The 17,391-nt window shown below is 45.2% G+C and overlaps 1 protein-coding gene across 1 annotated transcript; it reads right to left on the minus strand.

The window, feature by feature from the left end:
- Nucleotides 1-353: 353 nt before the first annotated feature.
- Nucleotides 354-17,370, minus strand: ADSL (adenylosuccinate lyase). The gene is made up of 13 exons (XM_034987463.1): nucleotides 17,148-17,370; nucleotides 13,245-13,448; nucleotides 10,837-10,881; nucleotides 10,230-10,309; nucleotides 6,740-6,911; nucleotides 6,491-6,537; nucleotides 5,716-5,806; nucleotides 5,223-5,292; nucleotides 4,929-5,076; nucleotides 3,419-3,509; nucleotides 2,690-2,779; nucleotides 1,996-2,172; nucleotides 354-486 (listed from the first exon to the last, which is right to left on the minus strand). The coding sequence occupies exons 1-13, from the start codon at nucleotides 17,316-17,318 to the stop codon at nucleotides 400-402; spliced, it is 1,473 nt and encodes a 490-aa protein (XP_034843354.1). The 5' UTR covers nucleotides 17,319-17,370; the 3' UTR covers nucleotides 354-399.
- Between the last annotated feature and the right edge of the window lie 21 nt (nucleotides 17,371-17,391).

The following is a 17,391-nucleotide window of genomic DNA, read 5'->3' on the forward strand; positions in this document are numbered from 1 at the left end:
AGTCCAACTCAACGTAATTTTTTTCTTTTTCTCTTTTTTAGAGAGAGAGAGAGCAGGGAGAGGTGGGGAGGGGCTGAGGAAGAGGGAGAATCTTAAGGCTCCACACCCAGCACTGAGCCTGATGCCCACGGGGCTCCATCTCACAACCCTGAGATCATGACCTGAGCCAAAATCAAGAGTCAGACGCTTAACCGACTGAGCCACCCAGGCGCCCCAACGTAATTTATTTCTGCATTATAAACCTTAAGAAATGTGAAAGCACCGTGTAAACAAAAAAGTGCTGTTATCAATTTAAGGTAACAGGTCTTGAGGTAAAAGAAGGCATTAGAATAACATTTTCCAAGACTCGGCAATAAAAGTTAACGAAGCCAACGACTTCTTGTTTAATTCTTTCCAATTCTATAGACGTAATTCTGCTTTCACCTTCATTACACTTTCATATGGTTTCAGCAGGGGATATACCTCCTCTTCTAAGAATCTCTGCACCTGCCAAAGAGGAAAGCAAATGTAAGACAAAGGAAAATATAAAGATGTAAGTTTGATAATGCTTTTTTCAATGTCAGTTTTTATCACCGAGAAATAATTTGATAAAGCTCTTACTCCACCACTGAATTTCTGTTTTTCTCAACTGCCTGTCAGAAATCTGTCCCTAGACCAAGGCAGTTCAACCCACCATGCCCACATGTGCTTCTCCACAAACCAGCCCAGACTGTTCTTTCCATTGGTCTCCCCATTGCCCACCCAGTTCCCCAAGCTAAAATCATCACTGCTTCTTCCCTCCTCCTCATTCAACCAGCTGCCAAGTGACTAACTCCCTAAACAGCCCCGAAATCTCTCCCCTCATCTGGATCTACCACCACCTTGGCTCAACAGCCCCGTTATCTACTGCGCGGCCTTCTGCAGCAGCTTCCTTGCTGGTCTCCTACCTGCAGTTTGTCTTCCAACTTGAAATCCTGTAACTACTTCTGGCACTTGCTGCTCCAGCAACATTCACACGATTGTAGTTTCTCTCCCATGTTGGACTATGTATTTGCCAACTCTTACTTGTCCCTAAGATTCAGCTCAGATGTCAAGTCTTCCAAGAAGCCTTTCCCGACCTCTCCTATTTTAGGGCTATTCTACTCCTCCTTTGTGATCCCAAAGGATATGCTTCCCGCAATTCCTGCAGGTACTGCTTAGTACTATAATGATCTCTTTATAAGCCTTCACCACTAAGTTCTGAGCCCCAGAATGAAGCACAGTATCCGAATACATACTGAGCATCTAGTCTGCACTCATAAATGTTTTTGAATTAGGTCTCGTGGTCTCCAGAAGGCCAAGAGGGAAAATGACATTTATTGAATACTTACTATGCACCAAGCACTGTGCTAGGCCTTTTAATCCATATAACTACCAGCCTGTGAGATATGTATTCTTATCCTGTCAGCCTTTAAAGCCAGAAGTCAGGAATGAACCTGAATGATCTACCTGAGGGTAAAATCCAATCTTTGTCCATTATACCACATGCTCCAGACCAGAATTCAGAGAAATCCACAGGGGGAAATACTTAAGACAGCTCAAAACAACCAAATCTTCACATTTCAGCCTGCTCCAAATTTTTTTTTTTCAGGCTGCTCTGAATTCTTTCTGACTAGCCTCATTCTCATCATACCTCCTATAAAAGTAGAAACATTAAAGACAGTATTCCAGGTTCTGCAGCCCAGTAGTGTAAAGAGAGGGCATTTCGGGGGCACATGGGTGGCTCAGTTAAGCATCCGACTCTTTATTTGGGCTCAGGTCATGATCTCAGGGTCATGAGATCGAGCCCCGAGTTGGGCTTCACGCTGGGTGCGAAGCCTGCTTAAGACTCTTCCCTCTCCCTCTGCCCCGCCCCAGCCCCGACTCCCACAAGCTCTCTCTCTCAAAAAAAAATTAAAAAATAAAAATTTAAAAATTTAAAAAAAGAGAGCAGTTGGGGAGGCTTACAGAGCTCTGAAGTGTTGTTCTGGTGCTTACCTGTTGGGATGCACGACCTGTAAATGAAGAAGGATCCAGTAGATGGTCCAACTGGGAGTGAATGGGACTGAAGTAGGCATCAGCCTGGATTCGCTCTATGAGGTCATTGTCACCCCCTTCCTGCTTGACCACAGCAGCTGCCTGCTGGGAAAGCACTCTGATTTTCTCATGGCAATCCTGGGAAGACAGTGAAGTGTTGTTGGTTCATTTACGAAGAGGGCATTTTAACATCTTAAGAAGTCATCCAACACCACATCCACGCTGGTACACAAAGCCCTTCAGGGCTGAGGTGGTTCCCCTCGCAGTCTGACTCCAAGATCTTGACCCTCTGGCCATATCCTAGGATGAGCCTGAAGTAAATGCCCATCTTGCACTGGCCCCTCCAAAGCCTCACAAACCGTGTGCTCTTGTGTCCTGCCCACCTCCCATCATTTCCTATTGGAAATTCAGACCTAATTCCTTCACTAAGAGTGGACCTTTTCTACAGGTGACTAAGTGATTCACTCGTAACAAGCCAAGTTCACCACGATCACTCTCCAGAGACAAGCCTGTTCTACGGCAGAATATGGTCACTGCTCTGTACCACTACCATGACTGAGGGTGATGACAGAAATGCTTTCATTCTCCTTAAGGGAGGAGAACAGGACTAAAGGTGCACTTTCCACTTATCCAGGAGCATGAGGGGTTAACAAACCTGGCGGTTACCCCCAGCTTTCACCATGGCCATGATGATGTTCTCCGTGGCCATGAAAGGCAGCTCTTGCCGAATGCGCCGCTCAATCACCTAGAAGAATGAATGCAAGATGAAGATGGCGCAAGGTTACAAAGTCACACACACAGTAAGAGATCCACTGTGACCCACAAAATGCACACAAGGACATAAACTATCATATTTATGAAGACTGAGAGTAGAATGGATCGTTTTCATCCACACTGTATTATTCAGTTTTCTTTCTAATCCAAAGTATTATTTTGATTTAAAAAAGGAACACTGATTTAAAGAAACTTTGAAAAGTTGCTTCATTGGAAAGATTTCTAAATTGTTAAAATTTCAGTGCCCAACCTCAAGAGCCAAATATATAATGGAAATGAACCCATCTGCCTCAGGTACTTAAAAACAGGCAAAGGAAATCGTCTGCTCTGAGAGTCACACCAGAGCTGATAAATCATGCCCATAAATAGTGTAAGCCAATTCAAAGTACTTCCTTTTCTCTTTTTTATAAACGTGTCTATGGATTCCAGGGTTAGTTCTCTAGAGCTTACGTCACAACCTTCGGGATGAGCTCTGGTTGGGAAGAACTCCTACTGGACCAGGATGCAGCTCCCCAAACATACTCACTCCAGAGCAGGAAAAGATTACACTCCCCCTCCCACATGCCAACCCCCCTCCCTAATATTTTGTTTTTTAATTGAGGCTTCTTACTTTAGGGTACACCACCAATCCTTCAGAAATGTTCTGCAGTGTATTCAATATCGTATCTGCAGTGAGAAATGCCTCAGCCAAACAGATACGTCTGGAAAACAAACATCCAATTCAGTTATCTCTTTAAACAAGTATCAATTTGAGTGAAATGTAGGGTGTGTCCCCAGAAGCTGCCTCACTGACTTGTCACGTTACATGTACTACTTGACAACTTCCTTTAATCTCATGACTTCAGCTACCCCAGTATCCTGATGACCTTCAAATCTATTACCCCTTGTCCAGGCCACCTGCTTATGTGCCAGATCATATACCCCATTGTAGAGCTTGACCTGGTTGATCCCAAACTGGACTCAGCCACTTTTCCACTGCTCCCTGCTCACATGTCAAACCCACTGTTCTTCTCCCTGCGGCTCCTGTCTCAGTAAATGGCACTAGCACCCCATCACTGATCTTAATTCTCACTGCAGTCCACCACCAAGGCCAGCCAATCTGCCCCTGATTTTATACCCGTATCCTTCCTCTGATCACATGGCCACTATGCCAGTGTGGACTTGGGATTTTTAAAAAATTCTCCAAATTGTTACAGGGTGTTTTAGCGGGCACATCTGATTAGGTCACGCCCTGCCGAGAAGTATTCAACGGCTGACTCCTGAATGAGTTCACACATCTTATTTCCATCAATGTCTTTTTTTTTTTTTTTTAAAGATTTTATTTATTTATTTGACAGAGAGAGACACAGCGAGAGAGGGAACACAAGCAAGGGGAGTGGGAGAGGGAGAAGCAGGCTTCCCGCTGAGCAGGGAGCCCGATGCGGGGCTTGATCCCAGGACCCTGGGACCATGACCTGAGCTGAAGGCAAACGCGTTAATGACTGAGCCACCCAGGCGCCCTTCCATCAATGTCTTATTCCCTAGATTACACACAAATCCCAGAGAGCTAGCTTTAACTATGTATCCTTTTCAGATCCTAGCACAATACAAGCAAATCATAGTAACGTGAAACTGCTTTTAAAAAGTACAGGATAGGGGTGCCTAGCTGGCTCAGCTGGTTAAGTGTCTGCCTTCGGCTCAGGTCATGATCTCAGGGTCCTGGGATCAAGCCCCGGTCGGGCTCCCTGCTCAGTGGGGAGCCTAATTCTCCCTCTGCCCTGCCCTCTGCTCATGCTCTCTCGCTCTCTCTCAAATAAATAAATAAATACAATCTTAAAACAACAACAACAACAACAAAAAAGCCTATTATTTCTTGAGTCTTAGAGCATCACTTCCTCTGTGAAGCATTCCCTGACTCCTCCACCACTACTCCCCCCATCTTAGCTCCCACAGAGATTATCTTGTACACACTCTGATCCTAACACGCATCACACTGTTTTATGTTCTTGCCTCCCTGCTAGACTCCAGGCTCTGTGGGGACAAGGAGAAAATGCACAGATGCTCAAAACCTCCTTCTGCTTCCAGGCTCCTCTCTGGTCCTCCCCCCCACTTGCTATATGTGGCATCCCCCTTCTACTGACCGATTGGCACTATCATCCAACGTGCGCTCAAACCACTGCACAGACGCCGTCTGCAGCGGGTCCATGATCAGGGTCATCAGGTGACGGGCAAGGCCGCAGCACCGCTCTGAGCGCATAGGGTTCCGCTTGTACGGCATCGCACTGGAGCCTGCCCCGGACAAGGAGGAGAAGCAAAGGCAGAGAGACTTCAGAGGACAGTGAGTGCCCGAGCACGCTGCTGGGTGAGCTATTAACACATGCCCACAGGCCTCCCAGCATCTCTGCGGTGCTCCCACGTCTTCACAGAACACTCACCAATCTGCTGTTTTTCGAAGGGTTCTTCCATCTCCTTGAGGTTTGCCAGGAGTCGTATGTCGGTGCAAATCTGGGGGGAAAGGGCCACAGGCATCATCCCACGCTGCTGGTACACGGGACTCTGGGAGCAGGGGCTAGACTGATGAAGGAGGTGAGCACGTCCTCTCCAAAAGCTCCCAGAGAACATCACTTAGACTTCTCCTGGCTCCTGAAGAGCGGGGATAACAAGTAAGGGAGCATGGAAACACTTGTGTGAAACGTTGCTGAAGACAGCAAGGAAAGACAATGCAAGATGAGCTTTGATGAGAACGCTGGAGCTTGTCCTGTCTTTTAACCACCTTAATTTAAGAGGTGTCACCTACAGACCCCCAGATGGTGAAAATGAAGCTTGACATCTCGAGATAGGACTAAATAAAAGTCTGAGGCCAATTCCATCTGTCTGTGGTGTGCAAAGCTCTCAGCCCGACCCCCACAAACTGCTACCACCGCTCACCTTGTGCACAGATGCTCCCAAGCTAGCCAGCACAGAGAGCACCTCAATATCCACTTTTCGTGTATAGGTTTGTCCGGTGATAATGAAAGCCCTAAAAGTAATAGGAGAGAATCATAAGTGAAAATATTCCAGGGGCACCTGGCTGGCTCAATTGGCGGACCACGCAACCTTGATCTCACAGTTGTTTAAGTTTGAGCCCCACACTGGGTGTAGAGATTACTTAAAAGTAAAATCTGGGGAAGAAAAAAGTGTTTTTTCAAAATGTGACTGTGTCAAACAAATGAGCAAAAACAGACCTTAAGGAAAAGCTTGGTCTCACTGGTATACTGAGTCATACTGAGCCCAGACGACCTCACTGATAATATGCTTCTGAAACAAACTGTTCTTCCACCCTTCTTACTAATACCCAGACCCGAGAAGGAAGTGTGGGCCTGTGGTACCCATGTCTTGCCACAGCCTGATGGAAATGCCTGGAACAAGAAGCCATGGTGAAGCCTTGTGGCCCTCAGTGGAAATGGTCAGATTTAGATGAACCCCCTGGAGGACCTCAACATGGGTGAGACTATTCTAAACATCTCAGAAGTAAACACTTTCTTTTTTCCTTATAGACTATAAAAAAATAGAATCTAGACTATAAGAAAATAAAACCCTGGCCAGAGATAAAAGGAAATGGGTAGAAGAACTAAGGAAGAAAAAGTCAGGGTCAAATCAAGAGGTACACTGAACACAGGCCTTCATCATCACTTAGTAAGGAAGCCAACACTCATTTACCTACCTCTTAAATCCTGCCTTTTCTGTCACCATCTTGTCAAGCTGCTCTACCTTGGAAGAAAAAGACATCCCTGTAGAAATCTAGGTGTGACCAGTACGAGAACATCTCAACATCCTGCCCAGGTTTCAACCCTTGGTACTCCCTCCAGTCCACTCATCCCAAGCTCAATCTCTCCTCCCATCCTGGAGGTCAGCTTTGTCTCTGGTGCTCTCACCACTGAGTTTCCATGTCCCCCGGCTGCTCTCAGAATACCTTCTGGTCATCTCCCTCGAAGAGCTGCAGGAAGCTGGCCTGAGTGCCAGTGGTGCCCTTCACTCCCCGGAAGCGCAGGTCATCTCGGACACGCTTCAAGTTCTGGAGATCCATGCAAAGATCCTGAATCCAAAGACAGCAACGTTTCCCAACTGTGGTCAGCTGAGCAGGCCTGAAAATGACCCAAAAAGGACACACAGAAGTCTCAAACCAAGGACTTACTTCATAAAAGCTTCACTGCTTCTTCGAACAATCACTGCTACCCCTGGAAAGGGTAAGAATTAAAGTAAGAGATAGAGAAACCCGTGTAGACAAAACCAGAGCTAAGAAGTCTGAGCAAATAATAGTTAAGGAAATTCAATGTCATTTATAAATATTCAATGATTATAAAACTAAAGGTCTCCTAACAAAGTTCTTTCTTTATCATCAAGAGGCAATATAAGGGCAGGGACAATGTCTGTCTTGTTTGTCCCCAGACTTTGGCAGTCAAATACACTCATGTAACAAACATTTGCCAAGTATCCAATGTGTTCTTGGTTTTGAAAATACAGCAAACAAAACAGACAAGGTTCCTGACCAATTGAGCTCACACTGTGGTGTAAACAAGTAAACAAAGTAACTATTGATTGTCAGAAATGTGAAAACATAAAATGATGAGGACACTGGAGAATGCTACTCTAGACTGTCAGTAAAGGAAAGCCTCTGAGGAGATCTGATGAGAAGCTAGCTATGCTGTGGAGAAGCCCAAAACAACCGAAGGACTCTATAACAGCTGATGGCTTCGTTCCCCATCCCAAGTCTAAATCGATCTACTGCTGGTCTGTTTCTGAACATAAAATATAATTATGAATACACTGCAATAAAGTTGGAGTTCTAAGAGATGACCTAGCTCACCCCAGATGGATTTTCTCTATCAGGCTAATGACATGAACAGACGGCAACAGGAAGTCATACCATGAGCCACAGTAGGTCCCCCCATTAATCTCATGGTAGTTTTCTAGCTAACTCGCTGACAGATTACTGGGACAAGCAAAGAAATAAATGGATGGCTTTGCATGGATCTGTTCATGGCAGTATTGTACATGACAGCCACAAAGTGGAAACAACCCAAATGTCTATCAACTGAAGAACGGACAAACAAAATCTGGTATATCTACCATTTTGGCTATAAAAAGAAATGAAGCGCTCTACATGCTACAATGTGAACACTGAAAACATTACACTAAGTGAATAAAGGCAGTCATAACAAGATGAATATTGTATGACTCTATTTAAATAAAATGTCCAGAAGAGGCAAATCCATTGACAGAAAATAGATAGTGATTGCCAGGGGACAGTTAAGGGGGGAATAGGGGTGACTGCTACATGGGTATGGGTTTTTTTGAAGGGTGATGGAAATATTCTGAAATTATGTACTGGTGACCGTGTAATTCTGTAAATGTACTAAAAACCACTAATTAGGGATGCCTGAGTGGCTCAGTCAGTTGGGCACCCGACTCTTGATTTCAGCTCAGGTCATGGGATTAAGCCCCGTATCAGGCTCTGTGCTCAGCAGGGAGTCTGCTTGAGATTCTCTCTCCCTCTGCACCTCCCTCAGTTCACGCTAAAATAAATAAATCTTAAAAAAAAAAAAAATCACCACTCATTGTAGACTTAAAGAGGGTGAATTTTATGGTATGTGAATTATATCTCAATAAAGCTGCTTCCCCTCCCTCCCTTTTTAAAAGATTTATTTATTTGAGAGGAAGGGAGAGAACAGGGAGCCCGATGCAGGGCTGGATACCAGGACCCTGAGATCATGACCTAAGCCACAATCAAGTCAGCTGCTTAATCGATTGAGCCACCCAGGCACCCCTCTTTTTTTTAAGTAGGCTTCACGCTCAACATGGGGCTTGAGCTCACAACCCTGAGACCAAGAGTCGCACGCTCTACTGACCGAACCAGCCAGGTGCCCCAAAGCTGCTTCTTTTTAAATGCAGGAGCTGACCTAAATTGAGGTGATACCTATGCATCATACCATTTTCTGAGTGCCTAACGCCTGCCAACTATGGCAGCAGATACCCTCATCACCCTATACCCAAAGGAATACTGGGATGCATGCATTCTCTGCGCACTCTCCAATACTCACAGGAGAGGAAGAGGAGTTGCAACTCAGGTAATACTAGGGAGTCAGCAGAAGGCAACATTTGTCATGGCCAACCCCTATAAACTGCACACTGACTCCTCATGAACAATTTTTTTTTTTTTTAAAGATTTTATTTATTTATTTAACAGAGAGAGTGAAAGAGCACAAGCAGGGGGAGGGCAGAAGGAGAGGGAGAAGCAGGCTCCCCACTTAGCAGGGAGCCCCATGTGGGGCTCGATCCCGGGGACCCTGGGATCATGACCTGAGCCGAAGGCAGATGCTTAACCATCTGAGCCACCCAGGCGCCCCTCTCATGAACAATTTCTTCAGGTTTCTGCTACCAGTAAATGCAGGCCCTAACTTTGAGGAAGATTAAAGTCAACAGCCTTTCCTAAATTATAGGAGATAATATCCTTATTGCCAGGGCGCCTGGGTGGCTTAGTCGGTTGGGCATCTGCCTTCGGCTCGGGTCATGATCCCAGGGTCCTGGGATCGAGCCCCACATCAGGCTCCTGGCTCGGCGGGGAGCCTGCTTCTCCCTCTTCCCCTGCTCCTGCTCTCTCTCTTGCTCTCTCTCTCTCTTAAAAAAAAAAAAAAATCCTTGTTGCCATAGCAATACCGCATCAAAATATAAGGCAGATGCTAACACACCACTACTGAAATATCATTAGAAGTTTGCTACTAGCATTCCAAAAATGACATTCTCTGCTTTCAAAAAGGATTTTATTTGATAATCATAAAAATACTTGCACATTTTAAAAATACAAAATATAGGGAAAAATTTAATTATCCTACTATCCCATAAGCAAGAGAAATCAATATTTACATCTTGGTGTAATTTCTTCCAATCTTTGTACAATTTATATGCTGTCCTTATCCCATAACATTAACCTAAGCATATTTCCATGATATTAGTCTTACAAGCATCATTTTAATGGCTATGTATTATTCCTGCCTATGAATATACTATATACTATATCTTATTTAGTTATTCTCTTATTGTGGACATTTAGATCGTTTCCAGTGCTTACTATAAAACTACTATTTTAGCAAAGATCTTTGTATATAAGGCTATTTGCATAATTTAATTACTTCCTTGGGATAGAGTCTTAAAAATGGAATCACTAAATCAAGGAGCATGAATACTTCCTAAGGCTCTTGATCCATATTTCCCCATGTCCCCCAAATGAACTCTTACTACTATAGCTTTTAAGGTAGGGACAAGGTTCATTCCTCATAAGCATCCCAAGTTATTTGCTTACACTGTGTTTTGAGATTCTTCACCTCCAGGCTTCTATGGAGAAGGGAAACTGAAGAAATGCACACAGACTAGCCCAAGTCCCAAGAAGTAATCATATCACTTACTGGAAATGTGTGAAACCTAAGGTGGGAAGATCGGCTCGTTCCTTAGCAAAGTCAGCAAGCCGAGAGATCACTCTAGCAAGCTGTAAGAAAGACCACGTAGTGAAAAATGAGTTCAGGGTGAGCTCGTTACATAATCAGGAGCTAAACTTTTAGACAATTTAATATAAAATTAGATGTCCAGTCTGTGGAAGGCAGAGGCCTATCTTCATCTTTGTATCCCAAAGTGCCTTGATGAGTTCAGAGCAATCGACGTTTGAAAACTGAGTTGACTACCTAAAGAGTTATGAACTTTTTCCGCACAATTTTAAGACCACTTATGTGCTCATGCAGAAAAAAGGACAAAGTCACAAATGTGACCCACCTATTCCAACAACAAGCCACTGGTTAACTTCCTTCATTTAAAAGGCTATGTTTTAAAAAGGATTTGCTTAGAGCATTTTAACCCAAAAAGAGACAATAATTAGTTCTACAGATCAGATATAGGATCATTTGTCTGAATAAAAGATAATCTATTTATAGTCACATTGCACTGATTTATTCCGAAGTGGTGCCCATCTCCTATCATAGAGAACTCAGGGCTGACAGGAGACTGCTGCCAACTCCTTACCTTTGGCAAAAGCAGGTCAAATGCGTTTCTAAGAATAATCAGGTCCTGCAAAAGAAAATGCAGTGGTCTCACATTAAACAGCTTTGCCCAAACAATCATATTACATAACACTTTTTGGCCATCACAACTGGGCTTCTCAGTCAGCCACCTACCTCACTATGAGCAACCCTCTGTGCAAGCCAGATATCCTAATACAGTTGTTATTTTCAGATTACGGTTTTAAAAGCACACCAACTGGGATGCCTGGGTGGCTCAGTCATTAAGCGTCTGCCTTCGGCTCAGGTCATGATCCCAGAGTCCTGGGATTGAGCCCCACGTTGGGGTCCCTGCTCGGCGGGAGGCCTGCTTCTCCCTCTCCCACTCCCCCAGGGTCCTGGGATCGAGCCCCATGTCGGGCTCCCTGCTCAGCAGGGAGCCTGCTTCTCCCTCTCCCACTCCCCGTTTGTGTTTCTGCTCTCGCTATCTCTCTATCAAATAAATAAATAAAATCTTAAAAAAAAAAAAGGCACATCAACCTAGACAGCAGTACTTCTGGGATCTCCGAGGAACAAAACCCTTATGCCCCCAAAGGCCAATGTACATGGTATCTAAAACGACTGGAAAACAGTCATAGGGCAAACTTCCATCCTGAATACTTTGAGGATGTCCAGGTCAACAAGCTCTAGACCTTCCCAAAGAGGAATGCCTGAGTCTCTGAGAAGCTTCCAGGGGGAACATTCCATTAGTTTCCCCTCCTTTGTGCACGTCTATCATTGCTAACAACAACAAAAAAGACATGAACCAGAAAATCAAGGTTTAGGAAATTTGCAGCTGTTCTTGAGGGAAATAGGGGATGTATTTCAGGCAATTCACATGAGACAGTAATTGCTGAGCCCAACTACACACTGGGTACGTGTTAAAAAAAAAAAAAGAAGTATATTCCATGTGAGGGGATTGTTGTTCTTCCATTATTTGAGTCGCCAATTACACACAGATGCCTTTAATTATGTACCACTTGAGACTACAAGTATTTGGGGCAACTTAAAAATTAGTGCTTCTTGGGGCGCCTGGGTGGCTCAGTCGGTTAAGCGACTGCCTTCGGCTCAGGTCATGATCCTGGAGTCCCAGGATCGAGTCCCACATCGGGCTCCCTGCTCGGCGGGGAGTCTGCTTCTCCCTCTGACCCTCCCCCCTCTCATGTGCTCTCTCTCATTCTCTCTCTCTCAAATAAATAAATAAAATCTTAAAAAAAAAAAAAAATTAGGGGCGCCTGGGTGGCTCAGTCATTAAGCGTCTGCCTTCGGCTCAGGTCGCGATCCCAGTCCTGGGATCAAGCCCCGCATCGGGCTCCCTGCTCCGTGGGAAGCCTGCTTCTCCCTCTCCCACTCCCCCTGCTTGTGTTCCCTCTCTTGCTGTGTCTCTCTCTGTCAAATAAATAAATAAAATCTTTAAAAAAAAAAAAAAAAAATTAGTGCTTCTTTCTGAGTTGGACCCTGGAGATGGAACTTCTGGTCCCCGGGCACAGTGTGATTAAGAGCACAGCTTTGGAGGCATTCCTCCTGGGCCTACATCCTTTCTAGCTGTGTGACATTAGGCAAGTTCTTCAACCTCTCTCGTGTCCTCATGCGTGAGACAGGGATCATAAAGCCAGATCCGAAAGACTCCATACTCTGATTCCATTTATAGGACGTTACCAGAAAAGGCAAAACTACAGAGAAGGAAAGCAGGTCAACGGTTGTTTGCGTGGGGACAGAAGCAAACAGGCACGAGAACTTCTTAGAGTGAGGGATGTGCCATAAAACCGAGTGTAGTGAAGGTTGAACTGTATCAATTAACTAAAACTCACTGAGCTGCACATTTAAGATGGGGAAATTTATGGTATATAAACTACACCTCAAGAAGCTGTTGAAAAATGGAGATAAAAGCACCTCTCTTTTGGTTGTTGTGAATAAATGAAGTACTACATACAAAATGCTCAGAATACTGCCAAGCACCTAGTAAACTCTTAGGAAAATGCGATATTACTTTTTCATGTTGGACGATAAGCTGCTCTGCCTACAATTAAGTGTTTTGTGTAAGAATCACAATGCAATTCTTTTTTTTTTTTCCAGAAGTTACAGCAATGAGTTATAAAGGACTTTAGAAAGAAAATCCCTCTGGACAATTACCTTGCCACTAAAACACTAAGACCTTGACTTACATCCAACCAACCAATGCGTAAACTGTATCTGCCAGTCTTATATTATGGAGGTCATTAGGGGCTTATAGTTTAGATTGGAAGGATAACAAAAGCAGAAGATTCCCGAGTTTAAGATGGCCCTAAAACTAAAGATCTATGGAGTCACTTCCTAAAATTAGACAAAATCACATAAAATTTATAAATCCATTATGAAGACCGCGTCCTAAGTGGAAACAAAACAGGCTCCTACTGTATTGTCTCCAACATAGCAGGAGGTGGCGCCAAGATGAATTACGGCAGCAGCTTTCGGGCAGCACTGACCAAACGTGTGCACGTGAGCCATCACATCATGTCGTAACTGCTTCTCTTCCTCAGCTGCCATTTTGAAGTCGATGTTGTCCAGGTTTGATTTCATCTCCTGGATTTGTTCATCTGTGATAGGCAAACCCAATGTCTACAGAACAGGCAAAACAAAATAAAATAACCTCAAGTGTCACGACGACTTGAAGTGACACTGAGAAAAAAACTGGTTCATGTTAGCATTTATGCCCCACCTCCCAATTCTTAAATTAAAATTTGGGGCAGGGCTCTGGGTAGCTCAGTCAACTGAGCCACGCCAGCTCTTGATTTCAGCTCAGGTCATGACCTCAGGGTCTTGGGACTGAGCCTGGCGACAGGATCCCTGCTCAGCAGGGGAGTCTGCTTGTCTCCCTCTCCCTTTGATCCCCACCCCACCCTGGCTTGTAAATACTCTAAAATAAATCAATAAATCTTTAGAAAAAAATAAAAATAAAATTTGGGGCAACTAAAAGTATATAGAGAGGAGGGCACGTTTTCTTTTTTAAGATTTTACACATTCATATTTTAAAAAGGATAGCCCACTGATGTCAGAAAAGGAGAGGGGAGTTAAGGGTCTACATTGCAGAGGAAATGTACCTCGAGGTATTGTTTTGTGGCTCAGTCAGTTAAGCAACTGCCTTCAGCTCAGGTCAGGATCCCAGGGTCCTGGGATCGAGCCCCACATCGGGCTCCCTGCTCAGCAGGAGAATCTGCTTCTCCCCCTCCCCCTCATGCTCTCTCTCTCGCTCACTCTCTTTCAAATAAATAAAACCTTAAGAAAAAAAAGATTTTATTTATTTATTTTGGGGGGCACGCATGTGCACGGGGAGGGACAGAGGGAGAAAGAATCCCAAGCGGAGTGTGCGGAGTGTGAAGCGCCAGGCAGGGCTTGATCCCACTACCCTGAGATCACCACCAAGCTGAAACCAAGAGTCAGATGCCCAACCAACTGAGCCACCCAGACGCCCTGGAGGGCATGATTTTCTTTTTTAAAAAATTATTTATTTTTTTTTGAGAGAGAGAGAGCACTCAAGCGAGTGTGAGTGGGGGGGGCAGAGGGAGAAGCAGACTCCCTGCTGAGCCAGGACGCTGGGATCCTGACCTGAGCTGAAGGCAGACACTTAACCAGGCAGACTTAACTGAGCCACCCAGGCACCTGAGGGTATGATTTTCTTAATGGATAATGTAAATTACATTCTAAGTAAATACCAAAATATACAACAATGTAATTCTGATCTTTGTTCCCTCTACCCTTATATCTCTGCCTGGCTCACACGTTTTGGTCTCTGGGCTCAAATGTCATCTTCTCAAATAGGTCTTTCCTGACTCCAATATGAAACATCCTTCTTATATGTCATTTATCTATCCCTTTAACCTAAATTTATTTACAGCACTTATCACCACATGACATTTTTACAAATGTGTTAGCCTGTCCCTCCCCCTAGAATGTATACGCCATAAGAGGAGAGTTTGTTGTATTTATTGCTTACCCCTTAGTGCTTGGCCTGTAAGTGCCCAAAGTGTTGGGATCCAGGCCAAAACTTTACATTTGACCCAGATGGAGTTACTTATAGAAATGAAAATTAAGAATGTTGTAAGTGGTTTTGCCAACAAATTATGTACAGCAAACTCAGTAAAACGTTTTTGAAAACCACTGCAGGACATTATTGAGAAAATAAACACATAAACATCTTACATTCATCCATCACTGGAAAAATCGGGCTGTCAAAAAACTGCTTCCAGCCCATAGGCAGCTCAGAACCCTGGGTTCAAGTGCTGAATATACAGATTGGTGAAATTCATTCAAACCTCTCTTTGAAACTCCCAAGCCTAGGCCCTGGGGAGGATCTTGCATCTTAGGCCTGTCTTGCTCAAGACGGTAGCTACTTGCCAGATGTGGCTATTTACATTTAAACTGATTGAAACTAAAAATAAAAATTCAGTTCCTCAGTCACACTAGCCAAATTTCAAGAGCTCAGTAGCCATATGGGCAAGGCTGCCTTGGATTGTTAGACAGTAGAGGGGGTATCTCAGGGCTCCTCCCAAAGCAAAGCAGCAGGGGGCAGTGTGGCCAAACTGCTCCCTACCCCAAGCAATGCATCTTGTTAAAATGCATCCCCCACTCCTGCTTTTCCACATTCCTCATCATCTCTTATTCAATTTTTTTTCTTAACTACTAAATTATTACGCAGTTTATGCTAATTCTGACACCCTAACAGATAATCCAAAAGCAGATTATACCAAAACTGTATGCATTTCAGACAACGTGCTGACTGGGCAGAGGAAAGAATGCATATTCAGACAACTCTACATTTCAGTTCCAGCTAGAAGACGTTTCCTAGCTATGGTGATCCTGCAAAGTCTTTGAATGCCCCTACCCTCATCTATATAATGGAGTATCATACGAAAGAGAAAAGAGTACGTGCCAGTACATGATAAACTACAACACCCTATTAATGTCCTTTTCTACCCATTACTGTTATCTAAGCCAATAGTTTATGAAGTCTTTCTGTGTCTCCATTCCATCATCTGTCAAACATCTGTAAAATAGTACTTACCATAGGGTTGTTTTGAGGGTTAATGAGCCATTAATATGCAAGGTCTTAAGACAGTGCCTGGCTCATAGTAGACATGATAAATGTGTCCACTATTATTATGTCACTTAATTTTCTTGAGCACAGTGATGGGGAGGGGGCAAATCTAGGAAGAGTTTTCTGTTTGGGGAGTTCAGCTGTACCTTGGTCCCAGGCACGTGCTCAGATTGTTTCCAAGTTTACTGATGCCCTTTGAGAGGACACGGCCATCTTGCCTCTTGTGGCATTTTCCTCTGAAACTTTATAGCTCTCTGGATCACCTTCAGTTTCCTTCAACTCCTCTGGGAAGGCCCCTCTGGAGCCATTTCTGAAAGCGTTGACCTAAATAGCTCTCTATGCAGCTCTTATAAAGGACTCCAGAAATCCCATCTAACAATCCCCTACCCTGATTTTCCCTCCCTAGAAAGGAAAACGCAGCCGAGTGGAGCGGAAGTAGTGGCCTAGGAAACATGAGTTTTGTAGTGACAGTCCTGTCACTAACTACATTGAGGCACTGTGGAAAACAAAGTGGCTCAGTGCTCAGGCTCTGCATTGAACCCAGGTTCACACCCAGGTTCTGCTATTAATGGTTACGTGCAAATAATGCGCTTGGCTATCACTGAGGCTTGATTTCTCCCATATAATGTGGGAAAAGCACCACTTAGTTCGCCAAGTCTTTATGGGTTAAACGGGAAAAGATGTGTAAAGAAATCAGAGTCGCACAACAGCACGTAACGAGCGCTCAGTGTCCGTGGTCAGCAGATATTCCTGCAGGAATGGCCAAGATAAACCCTTAAAGCCACAGCGTGCATTTCTCTCCGCCTCCTCCGCGTCTCTAACCCTCCGTGAGTCAAAACCAGGGAGGCGGGGCGCCTGGGTGGCTCAGTCGTTGGGCGTCTGCCTTCGGCTCAGGTCATGGTCCCAGGGTCCTGGGGTCGAGCCCCGCATCGGGCTCCCTGCTTCTCCCTCTCCCGCTCCCCCTGCTTGTGTGCCCTCTCTCGCTGTGTCTCTCTCAGTCAAATAAACACATAAAATTAAAAACAAAAAAAACCAAGGGAGGCAACAGGTGTCGCCCTCCTGCCCTGACCTTCCTGGGCCACAGCTCCCCAGGAAAGGGATACTCGGCGGAAAACAGCGGGGCAGCCGCCCCAGGGGCCAGGCCCAGGCTCGTCGCCGAGCCCCGCACGTGCTGGGGCGCGCCCGCCCCTCCCCGCCCGGCCCCCATCCCCGCGGCCCGTTACCTGCTCGGCCTCCGCCAGCCACAGCCAGAGCTGCCGCCAGGTCCGGAATTTGCACCTTTCGCTAAACACGAAGCACATCTCCGGGCTGGCGTAGCGGGAGGCAAGCGGCGAGCGGTAGCTGTCGTGCCCGCAGGCCGCCTGCTGCCCGCCGCGGTCGCCTCTCTCCGCCATCCCGAACACGTTACCCTGCTAAGGGACGCAGGGCCAGCGAGGGCGGGAGCGGAAGGCCGGGGGCGGGACTTCC

This window comes from Mirounga leonina, unplaced genomic scaffold (assembly GCF_011800145.1).
Source record: "Mirounga leonina isolate KUSES-001 unplaced genomic scaffold, KU_Mleo_1.0 Mir_418, whole genome shotgun sequence".
NCBI classification, from domain to species: Eukaryota; Metazoa; Chordata; class Mammalia; order Carnivora; family Phocidae; genus Mirounga; species Mirounga leonina.

Bases quoted from the DNA above. Each gene is read 5' to 3' on its own strand.
- ADSL (XM_034987463.1), bottom strand. From the start codon at position 17,318: ATGGCGGAGAGAGGCGACCGCGGCGGGCAGCAGGCGGCCTGCGGGCAC. The intron at 10,882-13,244 runs GTAGGAGCCTGT...TTTCTTTTGCAG, and splicing joins GCTATGTTGGAGACAATACA to GACCTGATTATTCTTAGAAA. The intron at 3,510-4,928 runs GTCAGTAGAAGG...TTTGTTTTCCAG, and splicing joins TTGGATGATAGTGCCAATCG to ACGTATCTGTTTGGCTGAGG.